The following is a 20,860-nucleotide window of genomic DNA, read 5'->3' as shown; positions in this document are numbered from 1 at the left end:
GAAATGTAAGGAGGGGTGGCAAAACTTTCTTCAGGTATATTAGTGAAAGGAGAATGTCTAAAAAGGGAATTGTGAGACTAAAAGATACTGTGAACCGCTATGTGGATAATGATGAAGAAAAAGCAAATTTGCTAAACAGATACTTCTGTTCTGTTTTCACAGAAGAAAATCCTGGAGAAGGACCGCGATGGACTGGAAAAAGTGCAATTGAGATTGAAGTGGATAGAGCACCGTTCACGGAAGAGAGTGTGTATGAACAACTTGAAAAGCTAAAGGTGGACAAAGTAATGGGACCGGATGGGATCCACCCTAGGATATTGAGGGAGCTCAGAGAGGTTCTGGCGGGTCCTCTTAAAGATTTGTTTAATATATCCTTACAGACGGGAGAGGTTCCAAGGGATTGGAGAACGGCGGATGTGGTCCCTCTTCACAAAAGTGGTGATAGGGAAGAAGCTGGAAACTACAGGCAGGTAAGCCTCACTTCGGTTATTGGAAAAGTAATGGAAGCGATGCTGAAGGAAAGGATAGTGAATTTCCTGGAAGCCAATAAGTTGCAAGATCTGAGACAACATGGTTTTACCAAAGAGAAATCGTGCCAAACAAATCTCATTGAATTCTTTGATTGGGTGACAGGAGAATTGAATCAGGGAAGAGCTATGGACGTAATCTACTTAGATTTCAGCAAAGCTTTTGACACGGTTCCCCACAGGAGGCTCTTAAATAAACTGGATGGGCTGAAGATAGGACCTGAAGTGGTGAACTGGATTAGGAACTGGTTGACAGACAGATGTCAGAGGGTGGTGGTGAATGGAATTCGCTCGGAGGAGGGAAAGGTGAGTTGTGAAGTGCCTCAAGGATCGGTGCTGGGGCCGATTCTGTTCAATATATTTGTGAGTGACATTGCCAAAGGGTTAGAAGTTAAAGTTTGCCTATTTGTGGATGATACTAAGATCTGTAACAGAGTGGACACCCCGGAGGGAGTGGAAAACATGAAAAAGGACCTACGGAGGCTAGAAGAATGGTCTAAGGTTTGGCAATTAAAATTCAATGCGAAGAAATGCAAAGTGATGCTCTTAAGGAGTAGAAATCCACGGGAGACGTATGTGTTAGGCGGGGAGAGTCTGATAGGTACGGATGGGGAGAGGGATTTTGGGGTGATAGTATCTGAGGATTTGAAGGCGACGAAACAGTGTGACAAGGCGGTGGCCGTAGCTAGAAGGTTGTTAGGCTGTATAGAGAGAGGTGTGACCAGCAGAAGAAAGGGGGTGTTGATGCCCCTGTATAAGTCCTTGGTGAGGCCCCACCTGGAGTATTGTGTTCAGTTCTGGAGGCCATATGTTGTTAAGGATGTAAAAAGAATTGAAGCGGTGCAAAGAAAAGCTACGAGAATGGTATGGGATTTGCGTTACAAGACGTATGAGGAGAGACTTGCGGACCTGAACATGTATACTCTGGAGGAAAGGAGAAACAGGGGTGATATGATACAGACATTCAAATATTTGAAAGGTATTAATCTGCAAACGAACCTTTTCCGGAGATCCAAAGGCAGTAGAACGAGAGGACATGAAATGAGATTGAAGGGGAGCAGACTCAAGAAAAATGTCAGGAAGTATTTTTTCACGGAGAGAGTAGTGGATGCTTGGAGATTTCTTTATTTACAGCAACGAATAACAAAAATACAGAAATCATATAAATACCACTATTCACATGCCTAACACAAACCCTTCTATCACCAAAACAATCCCTTCTTCCCCTATACGTATATACACCCCTCCCCCTCCCTTTCCCCCCCTTATTCCCCCCCTACAATTAAAACCAACACAACATCACAGTAACTATAATCATAAGGCCTTTAACCTCACATGCTTCCATCACAAGGACACCATCGGTGAATCCCTCTCCACTCTTTCCCATTGCGCCACTTGCTGTACCGCCCGCACCACATCCCAACTGACCTGTTCAATGGATCTATCTTCTTGGTGCAAGGATACCCGGCAACGAGCCATCCAAAGACAGAACCGGAGAATGAGCGAAATCAAGAACCCTGTCCCCGGATCCAGCTGACCTCTCTTGAATCGATATCCATACACCCAGTCCGCATACATATAGGAACGGAACGTGGGGATCTGGAGGAGAGCAGAAACCCTGTCACCCACCCCCCGGGAAAAGGGACAGTCCTTCAAAAAGTGGTCCATGGTTTCTAACTTCCCCACACATTCCCCCCTTGGACAGTTCCTGTCCTGGATCTTCCTATCTCTCAGATTCTCTCTGACATATAATTTGCCGTGTAGGGACAGCCAGGCAATGTCCCGATATTTAGCCGGAATCCTCTCCGAATTGATATTCCGTAGCCCCTGCCTCAGCACTTCCCTAGGAGCATCCCTAAGTACCAGAGGGGAAGAGAACATCTGGGAGCGCACTCTCTCCACCCAGATTCCTCTCTTCCCATCCCTAATCTCCCCCACTAGAATCCCCCAGACCCGTACTAATTTTACTAACGTTTTATAGTACCCTACCCTTTCCGGAGCCCCTTTCCGCAATACCCCTACCCTCTCCCCTCTCCTCCACCCCACCCAAACCCTCTCCCACCACCCCAGCACACTACTCGCCCACCCTGGAGGAGCCTGACCCACCGCTCTCCCTAGATTAAAGTGCACAAACAAAGAACTAAAAAACAAAACCGGATTGATCATCCCTACCCCCCCCCCTCCTTCCTAGATAGATATGTGGTGTTTCATTTAACTGGATTCAACCGATTGCCCCACAGCAGCTGGAAGAAAATGCTATACAACGAGGCATAGCACTTTTCAGGTACCAAACAAATATAGCTGATGAACAAAAAGAGGGGCACCAAATGGGTCTTGATGAGTTTCACCCGATCTTCCATGGACATTTTCCACCTCTTCCACCTGTCCACCCGCCCCTTTGCTTCCTGAAGACAACTGTCCCAGTTGAATTTAGCATAATCTCCTATCTCAAAGTAAATCCCCAAAACCCTCATTCTATCCACCACCCCCGGGAAACCCCCTCCTAATTCAAACTGCTCCCCTCCTGGCCCCAACCACAAACTGTTGCATTTGTGGATATTCACCCGTGACCCTGTAGCCCCTGCGAAATCGTGGATGAACTCCAAAAGTTTATCCCCTTCTGCTTTGTTCGCCACCCACACAGTAATATCGTCTGCGTATGCCACCACCCGCAACTGTTCTCCCGTGCTTACCTCCACCCCCCTCAATCCTCCCACCCCACCCTGCTCCAGACGCCTAATAAAAGGGTCTATAGAAAATGCATACATCAAAGGGCTTAAAGGGCACCCTTGCCGAACCCCTGCCGTCAGCTCAAATTCCCCCCCTTTCCACCCATTGATCAATGGAAATGCATGTGCATGAGAATATAACAATCGTAATTGTGCCACCCAATCCCTAGGGAACCCGTAATACTCTAAAACCCGCCAGAGAAATTCCTATTGGACCCTGTCAAAGGCTTTCTCTTGGTCAAGCGCCACCATCAGCCACCCTGACCCCTCCTCCCGACTCCGCTCTAAACCTTCCCTCACCCATGCCGCAGCCTCCAGAACCCCTCTACCCGGCACCCCACAAGCCTGTGAGGCTGCCAACAAGTCCCCCGAGAATTGCCGCATACGCTTGAAGAGCATCTGCGCAAAGATCTTACGATCACAGTTTAGTAGCACAATAGGCCTCCAGTTAGTTAACAGCTGCGGATCTTTGCCCTTACTTAACAAAATCAATGCAGACTCCAACAAGGATTTTGGAAGAGATCCCCTCTGACGTGCCTCTTCCCAGAGATCCAATAGAATCGGAGCCAGGCGCCTGCGAAACGTATGATAGAATTCTGCCGGCAGCCCGTCCGGCCCCGGAGATGTCCTCTTTCTCAGGGCCCCTATAGCCTCCTCAACCTCCTGCAGTGTCCAGGGGCACGAAAGGGCCTGGAGATGAGACCCCCAATTCTCCACCCCCGGAGTCCCTTCCACATACTGATCCATCCTCCCCCCATCCAAGTGCTGATCCGAAAAAAAACCCCTGAAGTGCTCTTCCACCACCTTCAATATTCCCTCTTTGGAATCCTGCATCACCCCCCTAGTATCCCTAAAACCCTCCACCACCCTATGCTCTCTTCTTTCCCTACAACAAACGAAGGGATCTGGGCTAATCAATTTACCAAAGTCCCTCTCATAAACTAAAGAGGAATACCGATCGTATTGAGTCTTCTCTAACAGACACTGTAATTCTTGGATATCCTCTTTCCTCCCTCCCTTGGAAATCAAATAATCCTTCCTTTGCTTCAAGGCCATCCCCAAACGTGTCCTTTCCCTTCCCCTCCTCCGTGCCTGTCCCATGAAAAGGAAACGCGTCCGTTTTTTCACCACCTCCCACCATTCTCCTCCGGAGGGAAAGATCCCCCGTAAGGATAACTGGTCTTCTAAAAAATTCAAATATTTCTTTTGAGCCTCCTCATCCTGGACCCATCTTAAATTCATCCTCCACAACCCCCTACCTATCCTATGAGCCGCCGACCCCCCTACTTCTACAAGAAGCAGTTTATGGTCGGAAAAATCAACGTCCAGCAGGCGAGGCCCCCGCTGGCATACCCCTCTTCGAACCAAAAACCGATCAATACGGCTCCTACATCTCCCCCTGCTAAACGTGAATCCATCCTCATCTGGGAAATGTTCTATGTGAACATCTATCAACCCCCCCTCTTTCATGATCCCGAGCAAGCGCACCCCATCATATGTCACCTGTACCTTAGTACCCCCACTATCCTGTTTCCTAAGAATTAAATTGAAATCTCCCCCCCAAATTACCTGGCGTGCAGTAAACAAGTAAGGCCTGATCTTCCCTAATAACAAACTGCGCTCCTTCCTAGTCTGTGGCCCATAAAGATTAATAATACGCAACGCCATACCCTGCCATAATACGTCTACCACTAAACACCTCCCCACCCCGAGTTCCATCACACGCTGAATTTCCACCTTATGTGACTTAAATAAAATCCCCACTCCCCCATATCTTTCCCCTGCCAGCCCCCACACCGAGGGTCCCCATCTCCAATCCCTGCGCGCCCTTCTCAGCTGCTCCAGGTTCTGCAAACGCGTTTCCTGAATCAGAAAACAATCGGCCTTAACCTGAGAAAAGCACTCATAGGCCAAACACTGAGCTCTCTGGGAAGCCACACTCGCTACATTTAGGGTGGCGAACGTCAGAAGAAGCCCTGCCATACCCCCCATTAGGACTCATGCAACTCCTCACTCTCCTCCTTCCTTTGCATACTATCTACTCTCTGTGGCAACCTGCTACCCAGAATGTAATCCTCCTCTCCATTATCCCCTATCTCTGCCGCCCAGTCCCTTATCCTTGTATCCTGATCCCCACCTTCCCCTCCCCCCTCCCTCATTCCTTTCTTCCTCCCTTTCTTCTTTTTAAACCCTACGGAATCCCTCCCTGCAACCTTCCCCTCTTGAACCTCTCCCCTCTGCACCCCCTCCCCCTCCTTTCCTACCTCTACACTACCGTCCCCTTGAGCCTGCTCCTGGCTAACCACCCCCTGCCCCATCCTCCTCTTACCCCCCCCCACCCTTCCCTACCGGAACCCCCTCCTCCTCCCCAACCCCAGCATCTTCCACTTCCATCCCCCCCTCCTCGTCATGGGTACCCCTTCCCTTCCTACCTTGACTCCTTTCCCCCTTATCCTTTCCCCGACTCCTCTCCCCTCCTCCCTCTTCCTGAGGTCCCTTCTCCCCATCATCCCCCTCCCCCTGTATCTCTGCCCCCCCATCCTCTTCTTCCAAAATCTGAAATCGATTACCCCCCTGCCCCACCCCAGGCGACCCCTGTAATGTCAAACCCTTACCCTTTGAAACCTTCCGTTTCTTTAATTTTGACACTTGAACCCACTCTCCCTTTCCCTCCCCCTCCTGTCCCCCTCTATTCTCTAGACCCCCGCCCTCCTCTAACCGTAAACCCTCCTCTTCCCCCTGCAAACCACCCCTCCCCTGTACCCCCAAACCTCCCCCTTCCTCCCAAGCCCTCCCAACCCCCAGACCCCCAGAACCCTGACCTAGATCCTGCCCCTCTCCCCGAATCATATTCCCCCTGCCCTCATCCCTCCTATTATGACGCGCCCTCGGGCAGTCTCTAAAGGCATGCCCCAGACCCCCGCACAAATTGCAACGGATAGAGGAACAATTTTCTGTATAGTGCTCCTTACTCCCGCACTTTACACACTGTTGTACTGGGCAAGACATACTATAATGGCGAAAGGATCCGCAACGGAAACACTGCCGTGGCTGTCCCTTGTAAAAACAGAGAATCCTGTCCCGGCCAATAAAAGCCGCAGAAGGAATGTGCTTGACCACTTGCCCTTCCTGTCTTAGCTTAACCCAAGCCCCCCACCCCCCTGCCCACACCCTACTTGGATCCGGGAGTTTGGATAACGGGGTTCTCAAATCTGCATGCCTCTGTAACCAGTAGGCCAGGTCTGCCCCTGAAATGGACTCGTTTCGTACCAATACAGTGACTTGCACCAAGTCAGGTCTACTAATAGGAATAACCACATAATTGCTCCAATCTCCCCTTCCTTTCACCTCCTCATACCTTTCCCAAAAGATTTCCATACCCCTCTGCGTTAGAAAACTAACATCGTACTCAGGCAAATTAACTGGGTGAATACAGGCATAGAAGTCCTCCGGCACAAACCCCAGACCCATGACCATCCTCAAAACCATCTCCCGAGAAGGCATAGCCCCCTCCCCCACCCATCTAATCTGCACAACATTCCTTCGTTTGGGGATTTGCCCCGCCCCTCTCCCTTCCCCCCCTTTCCCCCTTGATCCCTCCACAGGCACTGGCCGCCCCCCCATCTCCCCTCCCCCCTCCCCCCTCACCACCGCCGCAAAGGAAAGAGCACCCTGCCCCTCCCCCGCCCCCCCTCACTTCTCCCATACCCTTCTTCCCTTCCTCCGAATCCCGGCTCCCCACATCCCCCTCCCCCACCTGCCGACAAGAAAGCATACCCCTCTCTTGACCAAGACCCTCCCCCCGCCCCCCACCCTCCCCTCGCACACAGCCCCCCCTCAACCAGTTCAAACCCAGACCTTCAACTGGGACATCAGGAGCTTTAGCAGTTAGTGCACTTTCAGAGCCTACTCTGGACTGAGCAATTGGTCCAATGTCCTGCTCCATTCCATGCAACTCCTGTTCCCGCTCCTCTTTCTCCTGCTGATTCTCCATGTCCTGGGAACCATACCCTAGCAGGTCCCCTGCAACCTTGACTGCAGATTGAACAGAGACCTCTCCTGATTCTTCCTCCTGTCCGTCCTGACCTCGCGGGCAGACCTGCTCTGAGCCAAGCTGCACAGCTGATGATAGTTGATTACCAGACACTGCTGCCTCAATCAGAGCACCTTTGGAGTGCTCCTGCAGTTGGAAGCCTGCTGGCTTTTGCTTCTCTTGCAATCTCTCCATACAGGTAAGTTCAATACTTTTTTCCACACCCTGTTCTTCTTCCCCACTAGTGGGTACTGAACAATTGTCCTGGGTGAAAAGCCTGTCTCCATTCGTTTCAATAATATGACAGTGTTGTAACTTTGTGTCTTTTCCTTTCTGTTCTACCGGAATACCTGAGGCCAAACAATCCACCCCTCCCCCTTCTCCTGGAACCGTATCCAACCTGAGTACTCCCTCTTCCCTTGGGCTCATCAGGGCTTTCATAGTTTGCAATGTACTTTGACTGTTTGGACTTTGTACAATCTCTGTTACCAACTGCCTTTTGTGAAACAATGTTCCTGAGTTTAAACTGGTAGATTCCTGTGCTGGGGAGAAAACCTCCTGGCTCATAGTTTTAGATGTACCAGCCTGCATCCTCTCTTGATTCTCATAAACCTCCCTCAAGGGATTTGCAGAGCCTGTTTTAAAACAAGCAATTCTTTTTTCCTTCTGTTTCAGCAACTTTGTTAAGCGCTTTTCTTCCGTCTTATACTTTTGACCATGCTCTGCTGGGGCAAGCCTACTCATGGCTTTAGTCATTTTCAACCGTTTCCCCAGCTCCTCTATTTCCTTCTCCAGAGACTTGATGTGCCTCACCCGCTCCACCGTTTCTCTGGCACACTGTCCTGGGTCCATCTTCTCCCACTCACCGGCCTCCTCCCCTTCTTCTGACCACTCTTCTTCACTGCCGGCTTCCTCAAATCCCAACTGGGCCTCCTGCCCCACCTCCATTCCTTCTTGTCCTTGCTCCTTCTGGGTCTGCACCTTTAGGGCCTCAACCTTCCTCCTTCCTCCCCCATGATCTTCAGGCTCCTTACCTGGACGCCGCTGGGTCATGGAGGAGGCGCCAGATCCACAATCCTCCCTGGCCCTGGAAGCTTTACGGTCCAGGGGACTACGCTCCCTTCGTGCTGGAGGAGGGGCTGGCTGAGAGCTACTCCGCCGGGCCTTCAGACCCTTCGGCCTTGTAGGCCCCATAGCCTGGGAGTTTCCTGGGCCTCTCTCCCCAGGACCCCTCCGCCTAGCTGGGGAAGGGACCAGGCCTGGCTCCCTTTCCTCAGAGCCTCTGACAGCACCTCCTTCCTGTCCTATGTCTGACAACAACTGACACTTGGAATGCCCTCCTGTGGGAGGTGGTGGAAATGAAAACGGTAACGGAATTCAAACATGTGTGGGATAAACATAAAGGACTCCTGTTCAGAAGGAATGGATCCTAAGGAGCTTAGCCGAGATTGGGTGGCAGAGCCGGTGGCGGGAGGCGGAGATGATGCTGGGCAGACTTATACGGTCTGTGCCAGAGCCGGTGGTGGGAGGCGGGACTGGTGGTTGGGAGGCGGGGATATTGCTGGGCAGACTTATACGGTCTGTGCCCGGAAAAGGACAGGTACAAATCAAGGTAAGGTATACACAAAAAGTAGCACATGTGAGTTTATCTTGTTGGGCAGACTGGATGGACCGTGCAGGTCTTTTTCTGCCGTCATCTACTATGTTACTATGTTACCAGACATCACTGCAGAAACCCAGGCTAAAATATCGGCCTGCTTAGCCGACATTGCGACCTGGATGTCCAACCGCCACTTGAAACTGAACATGGCCAAGACCGAGCTTATTGTCTTCCCTCCCAAACCCACTACTCCTCTCCCTTCACTCTCTGTCTCTGTTGATAACACCCTCATCCTCCCCGTCTCATCTGCCCGCAACCTCGGGGTCATCTTCGACTCCTCCCTCTCCTTCTCTGCGCATATCCAGCAGATAGCCAAGACCTATCGCTTCTTCCTCTGTAACATCAGCAAAATTCGCCCTTTCCTCTCTGAGCACACCTGAACTCTCATCCACTCTCTCATTACCTCTCGCCTTGACTACTGCAACCTACTCCTCTCTGGCCTCCCACTTTGCCATCTATCTCCCCTTCAGTCCGTTCAAAACTCTGCTGCACGTCTTATCTTCCGCCTGAACCGGTACACTCATATCACCCCTCTCCTCAAATCACTTCACTGGCTTCCGATCAGGTACTGCATACAGTTTAAGCTTCTCCTTTTAACCTACAAATGCACTCGATCTACAGCCCCTCCCTACCTCTCTACCTTCATCTCCCCTTACATTCCTACCCATAACCTCCGTTCTCAAGATAAATCCCTCCTTTCAGTACCCTTCTCCACCACCGCCAACTACAGGCTCTGCCCTTTCTGCCTCGCCTCACCCCATGCCTGGAATAAACTCCCTGAGCCCATACGCCAGGCCCCCTCCCTGCCCATCTTCAAAGCCTTGCTCAAAGTCCACCTCTTCAATGTCGCCTTTGGCACCTAACCACCATACCTCTATGCAGGAAATCTAGACTGCCCCTATTTGACATTTCTCCCATTAGATTGTAAGCTACTTGGAGCAGGGACTGTCCTTTTATTAATCTGTACAGCGCTGCGTAACCCTAGTAGCACTCTAGAAATGTTAAGTAGTAGTAGTAGTAGTAGGTTTGTACCAATTGTTAAGCTTTGATGGTATTAGATAAAGCTAGTGCAAGGTGTTAAATACTTTGTGGTAAGTTACAAAGAAAATAAAGATAATAACATGTTCAAAATTGCAATCACAGTTACCAAGACCCCAACCCCACTTCTGCAACAACACAAAACATCCCAACCCTGTACATAGCTCTAATTAGTGTACTCAGATTTGATATATATAATTTTTAATTTGTGTGCACACAAAAATGTTACCGGTATGTCAAAATCTTCACTAGCATCGTAGCTCTCTTGCGTTGGGTACCTTGGTCTTCTCCATATCCACGTCTTCTCGGTTGGCGAGGTCAGCTCACCGGCTCAGGAACTCCAGGATACCTACTGCTCTGACTCAAAAAATTCAAAAAAGGAAAACCCTTACTTTCTGTGCTCGGTGTATGTGCTAACCTCAATCAGTAGTTTCTTTGGCAAGGAACTTGTGGACTAACTAGATTCAAATAAAACAGATAAGCAGGGGAAATTCCTATCTAAACCTCCCAAAACATGACTCCTTTTCTTTTGTTCTGCTATACAACCACCCCTAATCACATTGATGGACTGCTAAACTAAATCTCATAGAGGCAGGCACTCGCAGGACTCGAGGCTTAGGCTGGGCAGCTTCTGTCTGGATTCTCCTGAGGCAGGCACTCAAAGAAAAAGTTCCTTTTTAGTCTGGGCACTCAGTGCAAAGAGGGGGTTCTCTCTCTCTCTCTCTCTCTGTGGACACTCAAACCAGCAAGCTTCTGGGCTGGACCCTCCTGAGGCAGGCACTAAAAAAAAAGTTCCCTTTTAGTCTGGGCACTCAGTGCAAGGGGGGGGGGGGCTGTCTCTCTGTCTCTCTCCTTATGGAGCTTCTTCCCTCTCCAGGTAAGCCTCTTCTTTACAGGACAGTCACACGGCCGGCTCTCCCTCTCCTCTCTGGACAAGCAGACACACACACACACACACACGGATACACTGGGTAGACCTCTTTGAGATGGTTCTATTCCGTTCTGCACTGCTCCCAACACGTCTCAGCTTCCCAGTGTTACAGCAAATCTTCTGGCCCAGCTTGTGCCAGACCTCCTTTCTCCTCCTCCTCTGCTTCTCTCGCTGCCTGAGTGCCCGTATTTTTTTTCAGGACTCACCAGCTCTCTCTCTCTTCATCTGGAGCTCATCAGTGGGTCCTCAATCAGCATGCAGCTGCCTCTTCTTGTCTTGATTGGATCTTATCCTCATCCAACCTGCCTGAGCATGCCCCTCTCTGCCTGAGTCCGATTTCTTCTCTCAGGCCATGCTTTCAGCCATTTCTTTTTTTTTTTTTTTTTGGGGGGGGGGGGGGGTTGCCTTTTGCCTTTCTTCTCTTTCTTCTTCCCAGGCTGCCTTGCTTGATTCTTTAAAACTTTTTCTTTGTTCCACCCCTCCTGTCCCCTGGATTGGCTTGAAATTCGCGCCAATCTAAGGGTCAGACTGCCCCCTGCTATTTCATAGGTCCAAGTTCGTGCCCTTTAGCAGATCCTGGCTCCTATTGGCTGCCTTCCACACTGCCCATCCTCTAATTCCCAGCTTGCCCTGGGGCCTCAGATAGCACATCAGAAGCTTTGTAACAAGCTCCACTGCCCATCCTCCCACAGATTCAACCTCGTGAAACTTTAAACACACCTCCAGCAGCCATGGACACCTGAGTTCTTTGTATAACAGTGCTGGAGCATTTTAAACACTTTAAACATTTTAACTAAAAGGTGTCAGTGCTGTGCTGCCCTGAGACCTCTGCACCTCCCTGTCCTCTGCAAGATGCCCCCCTCCCTGGAGAAAAAAGGGGGAGGACCAGGTAAAGGCTTCCTCTTTTTCTATATTTCCACTTCTCCCGGGGTACACAAATGTTGCTCCCAACATTTCTCCTAACACTTCAACATACCACATCACATTCACAGTTTTAGGTCAGGCCCACCACAGTAACAATTCTCCCATTTCTCTGCCTGTCTCAATACAGGTAGTAATTATCTGACAGATACCTGTAAGGGTTCCCTTTATTTGATCGGGAGGACCTCCTGGGGGGATATTCATGAGGGCCAACACCAGCCTCCTCTCCTATTACTTCGGGTTCTACTTCCCCCTCTACATCAGGTTCCACCTCCCAATCTTGTACTTCTCTGTTCGGGACTACATCTTCCTCTGCAACGTAAGTACCAGGCTCTCCCAATAACAAATACAGTACACTGTCATTTTCATCGTCATCATTCTCACTATCTCCAGTATCTGGTATCTCAGGTAACCCCAAGGTGGACCCTAAATCACACATGGCATTGGGTAACACCTTCACATGGTTTCTGTACACTACTTTGACAGGACCACCTTCCTCAGGGACAACTTTGAGGCTACTTCCCCCAGGTTCGTTCACCTGGTCTATCACATATATTCTGTCATCCCACAGGTCCTGAATCTTGTGGAGGCCGGCAAATCTCTGGACTCGCAGCAACACCCTGCCTCCTTTCTTCAGTAGGGCCCCCTTTGCTCTCCGGTTGTAGCACCTCTTCCGGGTCTGCCCCTTCTTCTCGGCCACCTGTCTGGCGATTTCCCATGACAAGGCCATCTTGTCATAATGTTGTTTGACCCAGCCGTCCAAGTTTGCTGCGGTGCCATCCTCCTCTCTAGCAAACACATCTGAGAACATTCATGGATCCCTCCCAAACATGAGGTAGAATGGGGTGTAACCTGTCGATTGGTGAATCTGACTATTGTAGGCAAGCATCAGTTCAGGTAGGTAGTCACCCCAGTGTCTCTTCTTGGAGGGTGGTAGTGTCCTCAGCATTTCATGCAGGGTTCGATTGAAGCGCTCACATTGCCCATTTCCTTGAGGTTGATAGGGCGTTGTTCGGCTCTTTCTTATCCCGTATAACTGGCAGAGGTTCTTGATCACCTCTGATTCAAAAGCCCGGCCCTGGTCTGAGTGTAGTCGTTTTGGGGCACCATAGTGGACTATCCAGTGTTCGACTAGGGCTCTGGCAGCAGTCAATGCAGTCTGGTCTCTAGTAGGGACTGCCACAGTATACCGGGTGAACATGTCGGTTATAATCAAAACAGTTTCAACCCCGCTATCTTCTGGTTCCAGAGCTGTGAAATCTAGTGCAAGGACTTCTAATGGATATGAAGTCTTGAAACAATTTAGAGGGACTTTCTCTCTGGGTGCCAAATCTCTTGCCAAGAGACAGCGTTCACAGTCTCGTCCCCACTTTCGGACATCATCATGAATTTGCAACCAACAGTATTTTCTTTGGATGGCTCTTGTCAGTGCCTCCTCAGCTCTGTGTCCCATTTCATCATGGTAGGTGGACAAGATTTCTGCTTTTAAACACTCTGGGACTACTAACTGATCAATTTGCTCTTGGTCTCTGGGGTTCTTAATCACTCTGTATAAGAGGCCATCTTTCAACTTCAGTCTCCCTCGCATTTTCCAAAGCTTTTTGCTGTCTTCGGACCAAGTCTCAAAATCTTCTGTCCTGGCACTCAAGAGAGCTTCGATTATGGGGTTTAAGGTGCGATCTGTTCTCTGTAGCTCTCTCACAGTGAGGTCAGACAGGTAGAACACTTCAGACTCTGGTTCTCTCACAGGAGGGTTATTGGCTGTAGAACGGATGCTTTGGCTTTGGGCTTGGAACCGCTGCTGAATCTCGTTGCCCTCCGCTATCCAGGATTCGCACCACCATCTCCCCCAGCCTCTGATTCATGTAATCTGGACAGTATGTCAGCATTGGTATTCTGTCTTCCAGGCTTATATTGCACCTCAAAGTTGAAGTCAGCCAACTGGGCTAGCCAACGTTGGATTACTGCTGACACCTTCGCTGTATCTAAGTATCTCAGGGGATTGTGGTCTGTCTTCACAATGAACTTTTTGTATACCAGGTAGTCGCGAAACTTCTCTGTAATCGCCCATTTCAGAGCAAGGAGCTCCAATTTAAAAGGACTATAGTTTTTGTCATTTCTCTCGCTTTTGTGTAGGTCCCGGCTGGCATAGGCGATTACCCATTCCACACCATTTTGTTCTTGACTAAGTACTGCTCCTAACCCACTCCGGCTGGCGTCAGTAGTCAGTATGAATGGTCTACCGAAATTGGGATATACCAGGACTGGTGGTGACATCAACTTCTCTCTTAGCACATCAAAGGCCTTCTGGCACTCCACGGTCCACACGAAGGAGGTCACACTTGGCTTTGTAGGTTTGCCCATTAGCACATGTAGTGGTTTCACTATCTGTGCATACCCAGGAACAAATCACCTGTAGTAACTTGTAAACCCGACAAACTTACGGACATCTTTGGCTGTCTTTGGAATTGGCCAGTCTTTCAGGACTCTGGTCTGCTGTGACTCCCTCCTCAGACACCACATGGCCCAAAAACTTCACTTCTCTCTCAAACAAGCAGCATTTGGACGGCTTTAGCTTCAACCCATGTTCTTTAAGTCTGGAGAACACTTTCTCTAGGCGGTCCACATGATCTTCGAATGATGCGGAAAATATCAGGATGTCATCCAGGTATAGTAAGAGAATGTTGAACACGTAGTCATTGAAGACCAGTTCCATGAGTCGGGAGTTCCATGAGCAGGTGCATTGCTCAATCCAAACGGCATCCGATTCCATTCAAAGAGACCGAATGGTGTAGTCACAGCCGTTTTGGCCTTGTCTCCTTCAGCCATTGCTACTTGGAAGTAGCCAGACATTAAGTCAAGTGACGAAAAGTTTTTGGCTTTTCCCAAAGCATCCAGTGACTCTTCAATTCATGGGAGGGGGTACGCATCTTTCACTGTCACTTGGTTTAGCCTCCTATAGTCCACGCAAAACCGTATCCCTCCATCCTTCTTTTGTACGATCACTGCCGGGGATGTCCATGGACTGCAACTCCTTTGCAGGATCTTCTGGTCTACCAGTGTTTGGATGAGCCTCTTGAATTCCTCATATATGTGAGGTGACACTCTCCGGTACGGCTGTTTTATGGGAACTACATTCTCTGTGTTGATGTAGTGTCTTACGAGGGTGGTAGACCCAATGTCACCCTCGTCTTTAGAAAACACATCTCGGTGCCTCTGTAACAATCCTTCCACCTCTTCCGTCTGCAGGATGGTTAGATTTTCCCACCTGACCTGCGGTGTAGGGACTAGGCTGTTCTCCAAATTCTCCTCATCTATGGGAGTCACCACAATCTCAGATTCAGCTTCGTCAAACCTCACCTTTTTCTGAGGTACTGTCTCTATGCTCTGCAGAGCAGCTAGCTCTGCTATGCGCGCTCACGGGCGCATCTGTATGGTTTTGTTTCTCAAGTTCAACACTCAGATAGGCACTTTCCCCTCTTCGGCATTAGCAAGTATTTTGGTCACCATCACCCTCTGGAGAAGTGATAGTTGGCGTGGGTTCAACAAGGACTGGACATGCAGGTAGGGACCGGATCTGGTGACAGATACCCTGGGTGATTCTTTCTGTCAATGGAGGGATGACCACTCTTTTGCTCCCCAGCAGCTTAACAAAACCAATCGGTCCCTCTTGATCCAGTTGCTGGTATCCTTGCCAAATCTGGGCGACAATCTTACAAACATGTTTAGGAGTGGCAGTAGTACTGTTGGAAGCACCAGGCAAAAGGTCTCTAATGTCTTTCAATACATTTGTGCCAATCAAGCCAGGAACTTCGTCACTCCAGGCCTCATCTTGGGTGACAAATATGCACCTATCAGGGACGGTATGGCCAAAGCAGGTCACGTCAGTCACTAAACAGTTGATTACTGGGAACTCCAATCCATTTGCCGCTGTCAATTTGATCCATGGAGCATCTAGCAATTTTGGCTTTGTCGTTAGCTTGGTATAGAAGTGGCTAGCTGTAATTGTAGACACTTCAGAGCCGGTGTCTATTAAACAATTTACTGGCACTCCACCCATAAGCACTTCAAAAACGGGTCTTGGTCCAATGGCGCTTTCTCTCTTCTGGGCCTCGGGGATGCACATTTTACTGCCAATGTTGGTAACCTGCCCCTGCTCACATGACGTACAAGGTAGGGAGGAATCTCTCCTTTGCACTTCCTGTGTCGCTTCCTTCCTGCCACTCGCCCTGGGGGCCTCTGCAGATCTCCCATCGCGAGCTCCCTGCTCGCCTTCCCGAGGTCCCCTTCCGCTACTTTCTGGGACTCTTTCGCTTCGACAATATCTGCTTATGTGACCAGGTTCTTGACAACGATAACAGTTAAGTTGTCCCCTCTCGTTTCGCCTGGGTGGGTTCCATTTTGGCAGAGCTCTGCCACCCTGGTAGGGCCTGTTTTGACTTTCTGTCCGTTGGCCCATGTCTTGCATAAGTTCTTGTTATCTCTGTTCCAGGCCTTTACCCAATCTCTCAGCAACAGCACACAGCTGTTGTATGGCTTCAGACAACCCATCTGGTTCTCCGACTGCAGCTTTCATGCTGGCCTCACTTCTCCTCGACAGGAGCCTAGGGTTACGATCTCCTTCTACTGGAATGCTCTCTTCTTCCTCTGACCACTTAATTAGCAATGAGAGTAGGTCTTCGTAGGATAGCTCTTCAAACTGGGCTTCCTGCCTCTTGACTTCTCTCCTTAGGGCCGCATCATTCAACCCTACAATGAGAACCTCTTTAAGTGCCCTCTCTACGTTCTCTATGGCAGTGGCTCTCCTGTTCAGGATTTTGGCAGCTTGCTCCTGCAGACAACACCCAAACGCACGTATAGTCTCCCCAGGCAACTGCCTTCGCGCATAGAACTCTGACAGCCTTACAGTGAGAGGGACTTTGTCTCCAAACTCTTCACCAAGTTTCTTGAATAGGGCTGCTACGTCTCCTCTGTTTTGGGGACTGTACAGCTTCATTACGTTATAGGCGGACCCCTTCAGATGATAAAGAACTACATCCCACTGATGTTCAGGGGGAACTCTCAAGACCTTCAGGGCAGATCTGATCTTCTTGGTCCATTCTTCCACTGAGAGGTCGCCAGCCTTCTGCTGATGGCCACTGAAATCAGTTTGTCTTTCGGTATGTAGAGAGCGGGGACTTGAGCTGGGGGAGGCGCTGGTGGCGGCTGGCTAAACTTTTCTATAATCGTCCTGGCCAAGCGACAGGATTCCTGCTGAGCCTCTTTTTCTTGTTCCCAGGCTGCTGTTTGTTTCTGGTACAGCTGCTTCAGGGCTTCAAACTCCTCTTTCCAGTCGGCACTCATTTCTGCTCCTTCTTGGGTGTGCTGCATAGAACCAGAGGCCTCACAGACCGCCACACAACAGACAACTAAGTAGACCTGCTAAAGCAAAGCTTGCACAGAACACTTTCAGTAAGATTCTTGTCAGGATATGCCAGACAAGGATCTTATACAGAACACAACTCTCACTAAATACTAAAACAGAATTCTAACACAAGTAGGATCCTTACTAAAGATGGTGGACTAGGTAAGGAAATCCTATGTCCGTGACGCCACTTCTAAACCCCCTAGTCGTGGCGCAGGTAGATTACAATAATTAAAGAAATAAATATATATGAATGTCACAGTTTCAAATAGGGTTCCCAAATAAACTCCACACAACCAAGGGATTTAACAAGAAAAGAAATATTAAAGGTTTATTAAATGATAAAATATATAGAAACACTTGTTGGTTATGTTCCTAAAGGTTGGTACCAATTGTTAAGCTTTGATGGTATTAGATAAAGCTAGTGCAAGGTGTTAAACACTTTGTGGTAAGTTACAAAGAAAATAAATATAATAACATGTTCAAAATTACAATCACAGTTACCAAGACCCCAACCCCACTTCTGCAACAACACAAAACATCCTAACCCTGTACACAGCTCTAATTAGTGTACTCAGATCTGATATATATAATTTTTAATTTGTGTGCACACAAAAATATTACCGGTGTGTCAAAATCTTCGCTAGCATCGCAGCTCTCTTGCGTTGGGTACCTTGGTCTTCTCCATATCCACGTCTTCTCGGTTGGCGAGGTCAGCTCACCGGCTCAGGAACTCCAGGATACCTACTGCTCTGACTCAAAAAACTCAAAAAAGGAAAACCCTGACTTTCTGTGCTCGGTGTATGTGCTAACCTCAATCAGTGGTTTCTTTGGCAAGGAACTTGTGGACTAACTAGATTCAAATAAAACAGATAAGCAGGGGAAATTCCTATCTAAACCTCCCAAAACATGACTCCTTTTCTTTTGTTCTGCTATACAACCACCCCGTATTTTGTTTCAGGACTCACCAGCTCTCTCTCTCTCTCTCTCTTCATCTGGAGCTCATCAGTGTGTCCTCTATCAGCATGCAGCTGCCTCTTCTTGTCTTGATTGGATCTTATCCTCATCCAACCTGCCTGAGTATGCCCCTCTCTGCCTGAGTCCGATTTCTTCTCTCAGGCCATGCTTTCAGCCATCTCTTTTTTTTTGGGGGGGGGGGGGGGGTTGCCTCTTGCCTTTCTTCTCTTTCTTCTTCCCAGGCTGCCTTGTTTTTCTTCTTTAAAACTTTTTCTTTGTTCCACCCCTCCTGTCCCCTGGATTGGCTTGAAATTTGCGCCAATCTAAGGGTCAGACTGCCCCCTGCTATTTCATAGGTCCAAATTTGTGCCCTTTAGCAGATCCTGGCTCCTATTGGCTGCCTTCCACACTGCCCATCCTCTAATTCCCAGCTTGCTCTGGGGCCTCAGACAGCAAATCAGAAGCTTTGTAACAAGCTCCACTGCCCATCCTCCCACAGATTCAACCTCGTGAAACTTTAAACACACCTCCAGCAGCTATGGACTCCTGAGTTCTTTGTTTAACAGTGCTGGAGCATTTTAAACACTTTAAACATTTTAACTAAAAGCTGTCAGTGCTGTGCTGCCCTGAGACCTCTGCACCTCCCTGTCCTCTGCAAGATGCCCCCCTCTCTGGAGAAAAAAGGGGGGGGGGGGACAAGGTAAAGGCTTCTTTTTTTTCTATATTTACATCAGCAAACAGTCAAACCTTTAATTAAAGGCAGCCACAAAACATTTCAGGCAAGTGGGAGGCTTCCAGGGATAGATAATTAAACTAACAACGTTGGTATACTCCAAAGTTGTTGGTTTAATTATCTATCCCTGAAAGCCTCCCACTTGCCTGAAACATTTTATGGCTGTTTGCTGAACCACAGAAGATTCTTGTGACCTTGCAATCCCCCCTGTTCCTCTGTGTGTGTGTTTTTTACCACATGGACAAGAACAGTGGTTTCACTTTGTTTGCAGTGAGGAGTTTTCCTCTCTTCGTTTATGAGCTTACTGGATACTGTAAGCAGTGACATCTACTGCTGAAAACTAGGTTCCGTACGCCATTATTATTTATGGCTAATTGATTGATCTTTACTGAGCCCTGTGATTTGATTATATACAGAGACTGAAGAAACTGAAGTTTAGGGTTTATGCTTAGTGTTTTTGGGATGGGATTTGCATGTGTGATCTTGGTACAAGTGTAAATGTGAATGGTAGTGGGAGTGAGTTGCAGGGGTATTGTTTGGTAGGTTTTTAATGCACTGAATTATTTTCACTAATAAAGACTTTGTAACTTATAGAGAATAGGAGTACTGTTTGTTGCTGGTAAATATAGGTGCCAAGTTATAGAATGAGGAGGGAAATGCATTGCAGGATGATTGAGAAAGCAAGGATGTCAGAATTATGAATAGATTAGTAACACTGTATCAACTCTTGCTATTGTCTCCAAACCTAGCATGAAACTGAATCTAGCGTGAAACTGTATCTTTGGAAGTCATCATTACCTGTCACCTGCTCCTGACACGTTCACTATCTCTGCTGTAGAAATAGGTGCTGCTGGGTAATGGACAGCACACAGCTCACCTGGAGACTGTTGATGAGAAGAAGTATCAATATTAACGCTGGAGTATGCAAATTAAAATCAGTACACAAACTTGACCGTTTTAATCACATAGTAAATTTTAAACAAATTTAAAAATGAGAAATTGTTCTGAAGGCATTAGGCAGATGAATAGTTCCCACCTTCATTTTCAATTGTTTGGATAGTATTTTAGTTCATTCGTGTTTAGTTTAATTTCTTGATAAACCACCTTTCAGACTAGACAGTGCAGTAAAGAGGTTTACAACCAAAAGTCCAAAGAAAAACAGGAAAAGTATCCTCTATGAAAGTCCAAAGGCAACCTAAGAACTAGAGGATAACACAAGAACTTCCAACAGAAAGTGTGGTTATAGGCGAGAGAGAGAGAGAGAGAGAGAGAGACACCTCGGCTTCACTTATTTTTACCTCTGCTCAACCTTGGAACTGTCTGTTCAAGGCACTGTGTTATTCAGTCTTGAAATTTAAGTACCATTGTAGTTGACCCCTGAGGCAGGAGGGCTTGCCTCAGATAAGATAGCACACCTACTATAACTACCTTAATCATTCCTTTCCTTCCTCTTTCTACCCTTATTTAACCTCTGCACAATATTAAATGTATCTGTCACCCTGTAATGACAATGTTAACAAAACTAAGTAAGCCACATTGAGCCTGCAAATAGGTGGGATAATGTGGGATACAAATGCAATAAATAAAATAAAAAAATACGGACCAGTGTTGGATCTCTTTCTGGTGCTTAATAAAGAATGCCTTTGACCACACTCCCCATTGTTAGTTCTTGCACAAAGAGGTTTACAACAGTGTGGCGCTTAATTTCAAAGCAGATGGATATCTCAGATGGGACAAAAAAAAACATCCTTCTGCCGAAAATGTCCAAATCACGATTTTTGAAGAGGCAGAATTTGGACATTTTTCACCAAGTTTTTCCAAATAACAAGGGAGTGTGTTGGAGGCATGTTTTGTGTGGGATTACAGCAGGCCCAAAATTAGGAAGTCTTTCAGTGATAATGGAATGGAAAGCAACATCCAAGTCCCA

At 48.2% G+C, this 20,860-nt stretch overlaps 1 protein-coding gene across 1 annotated transcript in view; it reads right to left on the bottom strand.

Moving 5' to 3' along the window:
• Positions 1-20,860, bottom strand: part of LOC115478487 — a 526,789-nt gene that overhangs the window by 167,350 nt on the left and 338,579 nt on the right. Inside the window, exon 6 of the mRNA XM_030215853.1 lies at positions 19,732-19,817. Coding sequence (XP_030071713.1) covers positions 19,732-19,817 — 86 coding nt within the window. The remainder of the gene's footprint in view (positions 1-19,731; positions 19,818-20,860) is intronic.

This window comes from Microcaecilia unicolor, chromosome 10 (genome assembly GCF_901765095.1).
Source record: "Microcaecilia unicolor chromosome 10, aMicUni1.1, whole genome shotgun sequence".
Classification (NCBI taxonomy): domain Eukaryota; kingdom Metazoa; phylum Chordata; class Amphibia; order Gymnophiona; family Siphonopidae; genus Microcaecilia; species Microcaecilia unicolor.
The sequence above is the reverse complement of the archived record's forward strand: the minus strand, read 5'-3'. Positions and strand labels throughout refer to the sequence as shown.